At 32.5% G+C, this 15,768-nt stretch overlaps 2 protein-coding genes across 7 annotated transcripts in view; both read right to left on the bottom strand.

Moving 5' to 3' along the window:
- The window catches only part of igl (IQ calmodulin-binding domain containing protein igloo), a 135,214-nt gene extending 124,275 nt beyond the window's left edge, over nucleotides 1-10,939 (bottom strand). For 3 of the 5 annotated variants that reach the window (XM_076366592.1, XM_031991830.2, XM_076366598.1), the window contains exon 1: nucleotides 10,390-10,939. In XM_076366592.1, the coding sequence (XP_076222707.1) occupies nucleotides 10,390-10,462 (73 nt within the window). In that variant the 5' untranslated portion in view covers nucleotides 10,463-10,939. The remainder of the gene's footprint in view (nucleotides 1-10,389) is intronic. The other 2 variants (XR_012998358.1, XM_076366585.1) reach the window with 1 other exon arrangement.
- Nucleotides 10,940-12,183: 1,244 nt separating this feature from the next.
- On the bottom strand, nucleotides 12,184-15,044 carry LOC116433597 (uncharacterized). Of its 2 annotated transcripts, XM_031991834.2 has the most exons (6): nucleotides 14,896-15,044; nucleotides 14,315-14,551; nucleotides 13,072-14,239; nucleotides 12,841-12,995; nucleotides 12,584-12,768; nucleotides 12,184-12,479 (listed from the first exon to the last, which is right to left on the bottom strand). In XM_031991834.2, exons 1-6 carry the CDS (start codon nucleotides 15,006-15,008, stop codon nucleotides 12,307-12,309), a joined length of 2,031 nt encoding a protein of 676 aa, XP_031847694.1. In that variant the 5' UTR covers nucleotides 15,009-15,044; the 3' UTR covers nucleotides 12,184-12,306. The 2 variants fall into 2 exon arrangements, with proteins under 2 accessions (XP_031847694.1, XP_031847693.1); XM_031991833.2 differs by having other exon boundaries at nucleotides 13,072-14,551.
- Between the last annotated feature and the right edge of the window lie 724 nt (nucleotides 15,045-15,768).

Genomic DNA, 15,768 nt, shown 5'->3' with positions numbered 1-15,768 from the left:
GAAATTAGTATATTTATTATCACAAATTTTATACAATTATTTCAGAATCATCAGTACTGTATTTTTAATATAATGAGACATAATATTATTCAACAATAATTTTTTTAATGTAGTATCAAGGAAACTGCCAACGGTATGTGACAGATTAAATAAAATACATTATTCTCCTATTTAATTTTCAGATCTAATAATCACCTATCTGATATTTGTTAACAAATATTCCACTTTTACTGTCGATTAAAGGAAACGCCTCAAACTATTTGAGGAATTCATTTTGGCAGAAGAACTAGGAATTTTAGACTTCCATTGTAGGCAGCAGGTATCGTATTACAGGAGATAGTCAGTACATCTTTGACCTTTCCCCTTGCTTCTGTTCTACAATCAACCTCAAAAGTTTACATGTACTTGCCAAGCGTTCAATAACAGGAAAAACGAAAGATTTCCATTGTTTCACTCATGTTATTAACTCAGATTAAACCAATTTCAACACTATTTTTTTAAATCGCATAAAGGTATGTATAAAACAATAACAGGGTTTTTTGAAAATTTTCAAGCATTCACTGTGAGTGCGTTAAAAGCAATAAAATGTGTTGTGATAATTATAATAACTATACCCTTATCAGACTGTGAATTTCTATGGATTCATGGCAGGTTTAACAGTGAAAAGTTACACAAAATGCACACGATAAGAAAAAACAAAATAATTAAAGTGTAATATTGTTTATTACTATAAATATTCCATTTTCGTTAACACTAAAACTACCAAGCAGTTACACTGAATTTTTGAAATGTTCCTACTGAGACTTTAGTTGATTTACAGTTCAGTGCGTATCGCTAAATCAATTTCTTCAATAATTTCTATAAGTAACGTCTAGGTAACATCTGTTATCTTTTTAATAATTGCAAAAAGAAGAAAGGAGTGATTTTAGAAATCATTTTAACCTATATGATAGCGTTAGTGTTAATTATGTTCTGAAATATTAAATGTCTATAAAAATCAGTCTAACGATCATGTTTTATAGATTTCATTATACTCCTGTTAACACATTACATACTGGCAATTAGTTTGCCTAATTAGTTTTTTGGAAGGTAATTAACTTTTCTAATTGGCACATTGAAAAAAATATTAAATTTCATTCCAATTGATTATCTATTTACAATATATTACATAAAAATATCACATTTAAGTTTTTCTATATATAGTGACATAAGTTGCAAAGACACTTAACGATGCACCTTTGCTAATTACCACACTTTTAAAAAAAACTCAATTTTGAAAAAAATATTAAATTTCGTTGCAATTAATTATCTATTAAAAATATATTACATCTAAATTTTTCTATGTACGCTGATGCAAGTTGATCTCAATGAAAATTGCCCAATTCAGTTTTCTGGAAACTAGCCGGCACCCAAAGTGTTCACGGTATTGGAAACGAGATCAAACGTCCTCGCGTGCGGCTCTCGCGTGGAGGTGCAACGCGGCTCGACTCTGGACTGAACTCTGCCGTTCGCGTGCCCTTGCTCTCTTTCGCGCGAGTCAAGGTGGAGACACCGCGTTCACTCTCCGTAAGGAGTCGTTTTACATTTCCCGTGCCCCACGTGTTACGCTCGACATATTCCCGTCGGAACATAACCTTAAAACTACGGAGACATGATCGAAATTTTTGACGTGTTCATGTTACAAATATTTATTTATTAGTTCAGATTATTTATTGAGGAAGTGATTATAAAGTTATCGAGCTGTCGATAGCTTTGTGGGATTTGTTGAGTGGCGATTGTAGACTTTGGATTTTTATGTATTTATGGAATTTATTCGCCTTCGAATCTGACCACTTGGACGGGGGTGCCAAGTTACGTGCAACGGACGGTAATTTAAACTGTTTTAAGGATGTAACATTGCATAGAATGCATACTGTATGAGAAAGTATATATGATATTCGAAGTGAAGTGTTTTTTTAATATTGTCTGTCGAAAGTGTCAGAGGACATCTTTTGAAATTTTTACTTAAAATTGTTTTCTGAGTTTAGTGGTGTGTTCTGAAGTGACTCTTCGACTTTTCAAGGTTATAATAAGGGTTAGTTAAGGTAAACTTGAATATGCAACATAGAAAATTTTAATTGGAGTAATTTTAACCTTATCTTCTCGAATATGGTACCAATGAATTCATGAGATCGCGCCGATTAAAATGAGCCCAAACACGACGTAGATCGGACTAGGTTTTCGGTTTCATGGAAACGACCCTTAAGTTTCGTTAATTACATCAATTCCGTAAAACCAGTCCGATTCCTATCGTGTTTGAACTCATTTTAATCGGCACAATCTCAGCAATTCACTGACAATACATTTGAGAAGATAATATTAAAATTATTATTACATGTTTATACTTCATCAGTTAAATTATATATTATTCAATGTTATTAAATATGTTTCTTCACACTTCATTCCACATATAAATTCAAGTTGCATATCTCAACAGTCCACAGCATCTTATTCTTCACTCTATTGCTACAGATTTGTGATCATATCAATAATGGCTCGATTAATATGACATCGATATCTATGAAACTGCAAATACTTGGGATCTGGACACTTTCCAACGGGCTTTCTTAAGGGCGTGCTGTAATATTCAATTGATCGAATAAGATGTTGGCCGGCAGCACATAACCTGTTACTTCTCGAGAAAAATTCGTGTCTTTCTTGATTATTAGGGGCTGAACTTTATTTTTATAATTTTACGTAAACTCGACTTGTCAGTTTTCGTCCCATCTCCCCTATTTAATGACGTCTAAAAATTGTGAAAAAATTCGGAGACGTTTTTGGCATAGCAGTGCACGACTGAGAATTTGTTCAGATTTTTCCGTTCAAAATTCTTAGCGCGAAAAATGAAAAACCGTCCGAAAAATCGAAAAATGTAAATTTCTCAATGAAGCACTCGAGCGACAAATTTTTAATTTTTATAGGAGCAGACATAGTGGTATGACAGATATTCTCAATTTTTTCAGATTTTTTTGTCTACTGCGTCATCGTTAAAAAAATGGAAAAGTAATTTTTGGACACATTTCAGGCAGAAATGTAATCAACACTGGGCGTGGCCATCTCTCCACTCTTCGCCACATGACTAGGTTAGGGTCTTCGAATCTGACCAATCAGACGAAAGTGCCAAGTTAGCTGCAACGGACGGTACAAGTCCTTTATCCCGATAAGAGCCGCAAATCCTTAACTTTTATTTAATTAATTAACTCAATTAGACAAATTAATTTAATTAATTAATATTTAAATTTCACGATGTTTATTTTCATTAACAATTTATTTTAAAAACTTAAAATTCTCTACTTAGAATTTTGAGAGCTACAATTAGACAAACGTTTTAATTAATAATTAAATTTTACGATGTTTATATTCGATGGTTTAATGACGATGGAGTTTGTATTAATAATTATTATAATTACATGTAATTATTTAAACAAAAATTTGATTCGAAAATTCATGATGATTCGTGATGATTCGTGATGATTCACGATGGTTCGCGATGATTCGTAATGATTCGTGATGATTCGTGATGATTCACGATAATTCGTGATGATTCGTGATGATTCACGATAATTCGTGATGATTCGTGATGATTCACGATAATTCGTGGCATTCGAAAATATATTTATCACCCCTAATTATTTTCGTATAATAATTACTATATAGGAATAATTAGGTACAATTGTAATGTAATAATTATCGTTTGTATTAATAATTACTATAATTACACGTGATTATTTCTCCTCTTCATTTGTCACCCCTTCGTTGTGGTACACCCTTTAGACTCGAGTTTCCACGGACGAGGTTGTAATTTTTTATTATTCACAGCTGAACATCTTTTCCGAGAAACGTAATGTAGTTAAACGATTGTCCGCGCATTATCTTTCACGTTCTGGCCGCACGCGAGTGAGAATATAGATAGATAAGTTAAAAAGTTATTGTTATGGATAATGTGCCTGCGTCGTGCGCGGCCAGCTCTTTTGTCGATATACTGGCGACAGTGGATTCTACGTGAAGAATTGTTTTGGTTCTGCGGTGTTGTTCAGGGGACCAATCGAATGTAGAATATGAATAGATTTTTAAAGTGATGAATGGTTTATTGAACAATTAGAAATTGATTCAATTAAATAAATTAAACAAGTGATGTTATTTGTGTTTGAGTATGTATCACAGTATTTTTAAGCTTGAAATGATAATGATTCATGTATAATATAAATAAAAGATTTTTTTAAATGATGAATAGTTCATTAAACAATTAGAAATGAATTTAATTAAACAAATGAAATTAACTGTGTTTAACAAGTATGTATGATGACAGGTATGATATTTTGAAGCTTGAAATGATAACTGTTATTATTATTAATAGTTACTAGTAAAAAGTAATATTAATGTAGCATTATTATTAATAATATTATTACATCAATAGTATTATTAATATTATTATTGTATGAATAGTATTATTAATATTATTATTATATCAGTAGTATTATTAATATTATTATCACATTAATAATATCACTATATTACCACAATTACCACTATCAACATTATTATCTAACATTACTTATTAACAATAACTAACATTATCATAAACCTTACTCATTACCACCAACTAACAATATCACATCTTAACAATATCCCCATCCCGTCAAAAATCAATTCCACCAGCGTTATGCAATAAGAAACCCGCATCCAATTGCAAAAATGAAAATTCCATTCGCCACTGTGCACACGACAGTGCATGCTGCACGGAACCACCGGGTCATCCATCCGCCACCCTCCGTCGATCGCCTTGATATTGTAAACGCGTGCACGTTATCGCGACGCTCGATCTAACGAGTCGAACAGGCGAGTATTTTTCTACGTTACACTGGAATCCACCGGTACGATTCATCCACTGTGCGCGCTATCGACGAAACTTCGCGCATAAATTCCGCTCGAGGTTCCGAGGAATTTGGGAAATTCGGGACGAATGAATTCTAACCTTCAAAATCGGGAACGGTAGTGGAGCCGACGAAATTGTGAAAGATGCTTGGAGTGATAATTGAAAAGATTATTTTTGGGTATTTTATTATTTTATTGTGTGTGGATTGTTGTATAGATGGTTGTAGTATTTTGTTATTTTATTATGTGTGGATTGTTGGATAGATTGTTGTTGTATTTTGTTATTTTATTATGGATTGTTGTACAGATTGTTGTTGTATTTTGTTATTTTATTATGTGTGGATTATTGGATAGATTGTTGTTGTATTTTGTTATTTTATTATGTGTGGATTATTGGATAGATTGTTGTTGTATTTTGTTATTTTATTATGTGTGGATTATTGGATAGATTGTTGTTGTATTTTGTTATTTTATTATGTGTGGATTATTGGATAGATTGTTGTTGTATTTTGTTATTTTATTATGGATTGTTGTATAGATTGTTGTCATATTTTGTTAGAAATATTGTATATAATTGTGTTATTTGATCATATGGTATTTGTGAGAAAATGTGTGAGATAGTAATGTATGTATGATATTTATAAGGAAATATGTGAGATTTTGTTTTTAAATGATAATTGAAAATGAGAGTAAATATTGTGAAACGTGGAACTGTGAGTGTCATTGGATTGCTGAGATTGTGCCGGTTAAAATGAGTCCAAACACGACAGGAATCGGACTAGTTTTAGTAACTTCATATAATTAATGAAACAAAAGGCTCGTTTCCATCAAATTGTAAAACTAGTCCGATATACGTCGTGTTTGGACTCATTTTAATCGGCAGACAATATTCCATTCATTCATCACTAATTCATTATAATATAATACTAATTATATCATCATCATTGAATTTCATTCGTCATTAATGACTTTATTAACCTTTACTAATAATATATTATGTATCAATTATTTCATCATGTATTTAATTATCTCTTTATAACTAAACTAAAATTTAAAACAATTCAAATCTCAATAAACTCACGTTTAAAGTTTTTATAAACAAATTTTTCAAATTCAATTTAAGTGTTTGATAGCAGTACTGTTATTGTATGAAAAAATGGAATATTTGGAAAAATTGACGGGAATCCGGTCGACAAAACAAATAGAAGCGTCGTGTTCATGAAAGTCTCGATAGGTAAAGGCTGAACATTTGACGCGTACCTTTGAAATCGAGTTGGACCCCACCGTGATATTTAAAGCTTCTCTAACTGGGATATCGTATTTTTCGGTGAACGTGAAATATCAAATACTTCGATAAGTGATCGAAACGTTTAAATGACAATATTCCTCGACTCATTTAATTATAAATAATTAAATTTCCCAAATAATACTAAAAATATTTAAATTTCCCAAATAACAATATAAATAATTAAATTTCCCAAATAATAAAATAAATAATTAAATTTCCCAAATAATAAAATAATTAATTAATTTCCCAAATAATAAAATAATTAATTAATTTCCCAAATAATCAAATAAATAATTAAATTTCCAAAATAACACTACAAATATTTAAATTTTACTTATCCAATTTGTTTAATTGAGCGTTATATAAATACACTATTGCTTCAATAATTTTTGTAAATCGTTACAAAAATGATTTAATTCAAAATCATTATCACTTATATTACAAGAATTTTTTTTATCGACAAGATAGTTGCAAATAATCATAATTTTATAATCATGAAATTTATGCAGCTTATAAAAATAGATTTTCAAATTATATTATATTTTCATATTGAAATTTAAATATATAAAATAATAATAACAATAATATTAAAATATAAAAATATAAAACAATAATAATAACAATAATATTGAAATATAAAAATATAGTAGACTATTATATTTATATTATTATATATCAAATTATAATTCATAGGACCCAAATGATTTTGCTGTTTCCAATATTAATTAAGAAGCTTTTATAATTAATGCAAAACTCATCTGCATATATAAATTTATGTATATAACCATTTAACCATACGTTACAATAAAATATTGCACACTATTGCCAACAGATTAATTAATAAGACAATTAAATGCTGAACAATCAAGTAATTAACGTTACTTAAATAATGATCCAGTGAAGCATCATTCCAATAGAAGTGCAAAGTTTACATTCCAACTGTTTATCGTGAAAGACAAGATGATTAATCAGTTAAAAGGTTAAATGAATGTTATTCCAGTAGACGTAGAGCTCTTATTGTCCTGAGTTGATTGCAAAACGTCAGTTACACTGTTCAGAGTAACGTCAAGACGCGAAATGACGTATGAACTGAATGTATCATGCAAAAAGTGTCGTTTCAATGAAATACGACTGTCTGATTATTGCTGGTGTTAGTATTAATGATGTTCCATTGTTACTATACCTTTTGCATCATGCATTTTAATGAATTATGACGAAATTTTACGATGAAAGTTTTGAAAAATTGATGAATTGATGAAAAATTGTTTATTGTTGGTATTAACATTAATGATGTTCCATTGTTACTATACTTTTGCATCATGCATTCTTAATGAATCATGATGAATTTTTAGCATTGATTTAATTGAATCTCCCAAATGAAAAATTTCCTAAATAATACTATAAATAATCAAATCTACCAAATGATAATATAAATAAATGATACTACAAGTAATTAAATCTCCCAAATAACAATATAAATAACCAAATCTCCCAAATAATAATATCAGTAAATAATACTACAAATAATTAAATTTTCCAAATAATAATATAAATAATTAAATTTCCTAAATAATACTACGAATAATTAAATCTACTAAATGATAAGATAAATAAATGATACTACAAATGATTAAATCTACCAAATAATAATATCATTAAATAATACTACAAGTAATTAAATCTCCCAAATAATAATATCAGTAAATAATACTACAAATAATTCAATTTCCCAAATAATACTACAAATAATTAAAATTCCCAAGTAATAAAATAAATAATTAAATTGTCCAAATAATGAAATAAATAATTCAATTTGCCAAATAATAAAATAAATAATTAAATTTTCCAAACAATAAAATAAATAATAAAAAGAAATATCCCGAAAATGTGTTTCACATCTCCCGCAGGATTAAGAAAGTTCGTAATTGAAAGGTTCGTTAGTCAAATCTCCCGGCATCGATCGCCTCGGCTCGAATTACACACGGGGAAATTTCAGCCGGTTACGAGCACGAATGTTTTCCGTCGCGACGTCGGGTTCGTAAATTCATATTACTCGCGAGACTTTTCCACTTCGTACTGCTGCTGCCCCGTGTTCGCGACAAATGGCGATGATGACGCCACAATGACGGCCAATTCAGAGTGAAATAACTTTGAATAACGACCAAAGATGCCTGCGTTTCACGATTGCGGCGCGATTCGAAAATTCATGATGATTCGTGATGATTCGTGATGATTCGTGGCATTTATGGCTATTATTATGTATGATTATAATAATTATTGTAATTACATGTGATTATTTAAGAAAAATTTGATTCGAAAATTCATGACGATTCCCGATGATTTGTGATGATTCACGATGATTCGTGATGATTCGAGGCATTTGAAAATTGTAATGATTATTATAATTACATATGATTATTTAAAAAAAAAATTGATTCGAAAATTCATGATGATTCGTGATGATTCGTGATGAAAGTTCTTTAGAAAACGTCACCCTTAATTTTCAAGCGATTTTTATCTTCCGTTTCCACTTTTAATCTAAATTTTTCTGAGATTAACATTTGATCGTATTTGTGTTAAGTATATTTTTCTCTAACTAAAATAAATGTAAAAAGAAAATAAATGTAATATAATAAAATAAATGTAAGAAGATAATAAATGTAATATAATAAAATTAATGTAAAAAGAAAATAAATGTAAAAAGATAATAAATGTATTATAATAAAATTAATGTAAAAAGAAAATAAATGTAATATAATAAAATCAATGTAAAAAGAAATATGAAAGACAACAATGATAACAATAAACTGATATTTTAAACAAATTCTACAACAAAAGAAATGTCTAAATATTATCCAAGTCTAATAAAAAATTATAATTCATTATTAAAGTTCATCGAAACTGAAAAGTGTACTTAAGGGCTGTCAAACAATTTATTATTTTCAATACAGCAGACTTGTCGACGTAATAAAAGAATAAATAATGCTACTGAAATTAAACGAATGATTGATCCGTCACTTCAAACAAGTTAACAATATTTCCTCTGAAAACAAATTACTCTCGTTTCATTCCTCCTCCACGATCAATAAATTTGCACCCTTCCAATCACCATAAAAAAGAAAATTCTATGGAAATTCTTCGACATGTAAAATTATATAAAAATTCCAACCAGGATAAATACATAAAAATAAAATGCAGAAAAAATTTTCTCATTCCAATTAAATATAAAAAAAGATAACACATTATAACAAAATTATATTAAAATTTAATAAAAAATTTAATAAAATTCTTTTCCACTTTTTATGGTGTTATATTAATTCCATAGGAACCTCAATTCAAATCTTCTCAACCTCCCTTTTAATGAAATATTCTTACCCCACAATACACGCAATTAATTAATTAATTAATTTTACTTAATTCCGCTGTCACATTAACCTTCGCCTTACAATAATGTGTCAACAATATTTCTTTCTAAATATAAAATAAATATTTGATAAACATTTGAAAAAAAATATTTCTTTCTAAATGTGAAATAAAGATTTGATAAACATTTGAAAAAAAATATTTCTTTCAAAATGTGAAATAAAGATTTGATAAATATTTGACAAAAACTATTTCTTTCAAAATCTGAAATATAATTAATCTAATGGGGGTAGTGAAGATTTTAAATTAAATCGAACGAGCACAAAAGTCGGAAAGTCGATTCAGAATATACGACTAAGTTTGAAAAAAACAATTTCAAATTAAAATTTCAAAATTTCGACACAGTTCCATCATTTGAATTTTGGACATTTCCTACAGTCAATTTTCCAATCATCAAAAAACTCAAAAAATCAATTCATACATATATAAATTTAGAAACCAATTTCAAATAAAAATTTCAAAATTTTTACACTGGTAGAAGTAGTGTTAATTATCTTACAATTATTTTCTCAGTACAATAATTTTTCCTCAATCGAATTTTCAACATATCCTATAATCAATCTTCCAATCATCAAAAAAATCAAAAAGTCACTTCAGAACATACAACTCGTATATTTGAAATTTAAAAAAACCAATTTCAAACAAAACTTTCAAAATCGTCTCCCACCACGTCCGCCGGCCCCACAGAACCCCTAAACGAAGGGTAGAAAAATCCCACCCGAATTCCACAGGAACTCGCGAACAATTTCCAAAATTCCACTTACCGCCGTTCTTGACGTCCTCCTTCGCTTCATCCCCCACGGGCTGCACGCTCTCCTTGCTCGTGTTGCATCCCATTTTCCGATTCCTTCGTCCCTGTATCCTCCAATAGCAAACGCCCAAACCTCCGGTTGACACTCGTGTGAGTCGCGATTACAATCCAACTGCTCCCGTGGACATCGAGCCGTCAAAAGGACGACCCGTCGCGAGAAAAGAAAATTCGGACGAACAACGGGCACACGGGGTGAGATAGATCACAGTCGAGTGGGATCAGCGTTTTCCGAAAATTCGCTGCGGAGCCGGGGGTGAACGACACGGCGTGGTGCCGGCTCCCGTCGGTGCGATTCGCGGCGGTACGGTGTGAACTGGACGTGCGTGTTGAGAAACCGGGCCGTCGGGTCCCGGCGTGGGCTAGAAAAATTCGGCGTACTAAAATAATTATTTTACGCTTAACTACCGGCGAACACTAAACTCTACTCTACGGTGCGCCGCGCGGAACACAGGCTCGGTCGACGTCGCGAGACGTACTGACTTCGCCGACGACCCTGCCCTTGCGTCGCGGCGCCGAGTCGATATATAGCCCAGTGCGTTTGGCGCGCGCACACATGCGCGCGGCCCGCTGACCACGCGGCGCCTCACGCCGGCCTGCGGACCGTTTGAATCGAGCGACCGCTGGACCGTATTTTTCGCTGTCGCGGCGAGCCCGGTCCATCGCGCTGTCTCGGGCACACTTTTCGCAAGTCCGATCGATCTCGCGAATTACGCCAGACCGCTGCCAGACTGGCGCCTCGCTATTGCTTTCTGGAACGAATATCGATTCCCCCGTTTTCGGAATCCCGATTCGGATTGTGTGCGTTTATTGTCGCGTGACTCGCCGATTGATGATTGCGCTTATGTCTGTGAACTTCGAGGTTATTTCTGACTATTTTGGGCTTTTTGCTTTGCTGTTGATGATCTTGGGGATAGTTTTGAGTATGATGAGTGTTTGAGGACACTGGAAGTAATTTGTTGTTGTTATTTTTATGGGGATTATGTATTGATACTTTGCACTTGAAAGATGACTCTCTGTCATCATTTGATTTCTTACGGTAGAACTACAGAATTTGATATTTAACCCATTGCACTCTGGCGGTGACTGTCATCGTCTGATTTCTTATGGTAGAGCTACAGAATTTGATATTTTACCCTTCGCACTGGCAAGTTTCTCGCTAGAAATATGTAACATTCTTTGACGAGATAAAGACAATATTCTTTGAGACTAACTCGTACAGAGATTACAAGTACATTGAAGAACGAAGCTGTTTTATTGCAGTGTATCATGTATTGAGGTGTTATACAAAGTTCAACGTTAAATATCAGATTTTAGTTTTACTGCGTTGAATCCAGTGGTGACAGAGAGACCTTCCGAGTGTGTATAACTCACCAATTTGGAAAATGAAATAAAATAGCTTTGTTCCTCAAACATGTGATTTCTCTTTGAGTTTCATGAAATATCCTTGTTACTTTGTCGGAAAATGTTACAATGTTTCTAGCAAGAAACTTCAGAGTGCAAAGAGTTAACACGTTAAGCACCACAGAAATCTTGAGCGTTTATAACACTTATTCTTTTGTAGCAAAGATAACTAGGAACAATTAACTGACATCACAACCGTTGTAATAGAACATCATCAGTTTACTTACGTTATTAATTTTTACTCATCAGTCATCTTGCATATTGTAATTGTTCTCAATCAATTTAGAAGTGTCGGTCATCAATGACTGATATGGCGCTTAACGTGTTAATCGTATTAAATGCTCGATTGTTCTAATGTTAAACAGATGTTTATTAAGTATAGATTGTTCAAAGAATATTTTACAATGTTCAAATGCCTGTGGTTGATCAGGATGGTTATTGTTGATTTGTATGAAACAATGTATACATTTTACATGTCGGAAGTGCTCCATTTGTATGCTTCTTCCTGCAGTGCAGTCTTAGCGTTTTGTGATTCGAACCAGCGTTTCTCGTAGCCGTTACTTCTGTCAACACCATCCCAACGGTAACCAGGTTTAATACCGAATCGATTTGGCATGTAAGATCCTTCATAAGTTGGTCGATCTGGAATAATGGTAATCGCATTTATTATATGTACGTTCTTTAGGTTATGAAATCAGTTAAATCTGTAAAACATGATGAAGTATCGATGAATATGATCGAAGTACCTGGTTTCCTTTTTCCTTCCTTAATTTGTTTTTGTTTGATATATTCCAACATGGGATCTCCTTCTCTTTCTTGTTCCCGAAGTCTTTTGTCTAAGTCAGCATCGTCTGCGTACCTTGCCAATGGTTTACTCATTTCGTAAAGATCATCTTTCAATTTCTCTTCGCGGTCTTCGACCTGTTTCAAGCTGAAATGAATAAATGTGTTGATAGTAATACTTAAAAATAATAATTTTATAAACTACTTTAAAATTACTCACCCTTTCCCCCATTTAGCATACTTCTCATTTAATTCTGCCTGTCTCTTTTGCTTCTCACGTTCTTCGGCTGCTTCTGCTTCCAAGTTACGTTTCCTACCTGTTTTTGTGTCTCTTACGATAGCAGCCTGACCGACACCAGTGATTTCTTTACTGAGCTGAAGAGGATTGAATTTGGTTATTTATTATGCTAATATAATATTATAGAAGTAAACGTAGAAAAAATATAAATACCTTGCTGAAATGTTCAGCTTCTCTCTTTTTATGTGCTTCGGTTTCTTCTCGTAGTGCTCTTGCATTTTGTAGACCTGCTTGTTTCCCATCTAAAGTCTTTTTCATTCGCTTTTCAGAATCACTTTTATCATCTCTGGGGTTCGACTCTAATAACTTATAGTCATTGACATCTCTTGTACGTTTCTCTTTTCTATAAGAATCTTCATACTGATATTTACCATCACCTTTCTTTTTAGACTTGTACAGATTTCTACTATCTTCCATAGATTTGCTTCTACTTCTGTCTCTGTTCTTTCTACGAGGTGGGCTCGTATCTGAATTATGCCTCCTTTCTGACCAAGAACTCTTATCGAAATGTTTATAGCTTTTGCTCACTTTCGATAAAGCATGCGGATTCCCATGTTTATGCTTTCCACTTTGTCTATGTGGACTGAGATCAGGATCGTCATTTCTATACCTTTGTTTGGAACTTACATGCAAATTCATATATTTTTCAGATTTCCTTGGTGGACTTAAGTCTGAGTCAGAATTTTTTCTGTGTTTTCTAGAATCTATATTCGATTTCTTTTTCTCATATTCGTCTTTCTTACTTCTTCTTGGTGGGCTTAGATCCGAATCACTTTTATTCGCATGTTTTGTCGCTTTCTCAGATTTGTGCTTCTTATTCCTTCTTGGTGGACTAAGATTGGAATCATAGTTTTTAGATTTAGTTTTCCTAGGTGGACTCAAATCTGAATCATAGTTCTTCGATACTGTCTTTCTAGGTGGACTCAAATCTGAATCATAGTTCTTCGATTTGGTCTTTCTAGGTGGACTGAAATCTGAATCATAGTTCTTCGATTTGGTCTTTCTAGGTGGACTCAAATCTGAATCATAGTTCTTCGATTTGGTCTTTCTAGGTGGACTCAAATCAGAATCGTAATTTTTGTTTTTACTCTTTCTCGGTAGACTCAAATCAGAATCATAATTTCTGTTTTTACTCTTCCTCGGTGGACTCAAATCAGAATCATAGTTCTTGCGAGAACTTTTCCTAGGCGGACTTAAATCCGAGTCATAATTCTCGTTTCTATTCTGACCAGGTGAACTTACTTCCGAATCAGGTACTCTCATCTTTTTCTTATCCTTTCTACTTTTATGTGACGCAGTATCCACATTCGAATCATCGTCTCTATAACCATGGTAACTCTTACTATTCAGCTTACGTGTACCAGATTCTTTTGGAGGACTTAAATCCCGATCATACTCGTTCGTAACAATTTTCGACTGTTTGCTGTCTCTACACTGACTAATAGTCAGATCTCCGTCCTGGTCGTTAGAAATGATTCTCCATCTCCTCTGATCAGAGAAATCGATCGGGCCTCGTTCATCCACTATGCCAGCGATCTGCGGGGCGTCCTCTCCATCAATGAATATATCGAATTCGTGATCAGCGATCGGTCTCATGTTCTTCAGGTCTATGTCATCGTCAATAATCTTTACTCTGGAAAATACACCTCGGACTGAGTGCGCAGAAACGAACAGTCTCCTTAAACAACTTATTACTCGCTAAACGTGGGGTACAGTTATTGATCTTATATGCTGTGTTACACACTGCTCCTTCTAGTCAATGGAATCTGCAGCGTTACTTTTATCACAGAGGCAAAACAAACGACAGACAATACATAAGGTACATAGCTTTCTCATAGATTCATTCTACAAACTTTTCATACGTTTCACCCTGAAATTTCCAGGGAGATGCGTGAAACAATCAATATAACCTAAAACACAAACGTTCCTTCTTGAAACTGCCACGGGAAGGTATGATGTTCGCAAATTGACACTTACGTTTTTGCTCCTGTTTTCGGCTTTTTCTTTTTCTTCTTCTTCTTGTCATCGCCGGTGCCCGAGGATAAATATTTCTTCAAGTATTCTTTCTGGTCTATAACCTTCTTCTCCATCTTTGCCTCGCAATGACGCGACTCCACTTTCACGAATTGTTTTCTTACGTTTGCGCACGAGGGCGTTGGAATCGATATTTGAATTTAAATCGAGAATTTGATTATTGTCATTTGTGTCTCAGATTGTTTTTTTTATATTTAAATGAAAAAATAGTTTAAATTTAAATCATGAATGTGATCATTGTCATTTGTGTCCCAGATTATTTTTTACAATTAAACGAAAAACAAGTAAAAGGAAACATAAAATTTCAGTTTAGATCGTAGGTTTTGGAGGAATTAATAAATTCTTCTCTTTTGTGGTTCAAATTGAATATTTCAAATAATTTAATTAAAACTAATTAAAGTGTATTAAGATGTGTATACAGTAATTATTTTGTAAATTTTCGTTAGTAGTAAATGTAACAAAATACTGTAAAATATGAGAATTTATTTTTTAGTTTTATTTAGGTAAAATTGTTTAATAAAAGAGGAATTTTTAATACATTCATAACAAAAATGTGTTAAATTGATAAATGATTACGTTGAACAATTTGTAATCAGATTCTTCATTATAATTGTTCTTCAATTTGGAAGCTTCGATCATCGATGACCACCATGACAAAGTGTTAAGAGAAGCCTAAAGGATTTAGAGGTTAATAAATTCAACAGTGATAGACATTTCTTTAATTGTTTTATAATACTAAAAATAGGACTGCCATAGACGTCCGCATCGACAAACACGCAAAATGGACGTCTACAGGCGTCATTTACGTCAACACGT

This window comes from Nomia melanderi, chromosome 1, assembly GCF_051020985.1.
Source record: "Nomia melanderi isolate GNS246 chromosome 1, iyNomMela1, whole genome shotgun sequence".
Lineage (NCBI taxonomy): Eukaryota > Metazoa > Arthropoda > Insecta > Hymenoptera > Halictidae > Nomia > Nomia melanderi.
This window is presented reverse-complemented; position numbering and strand designations above follow the sequence as displayed.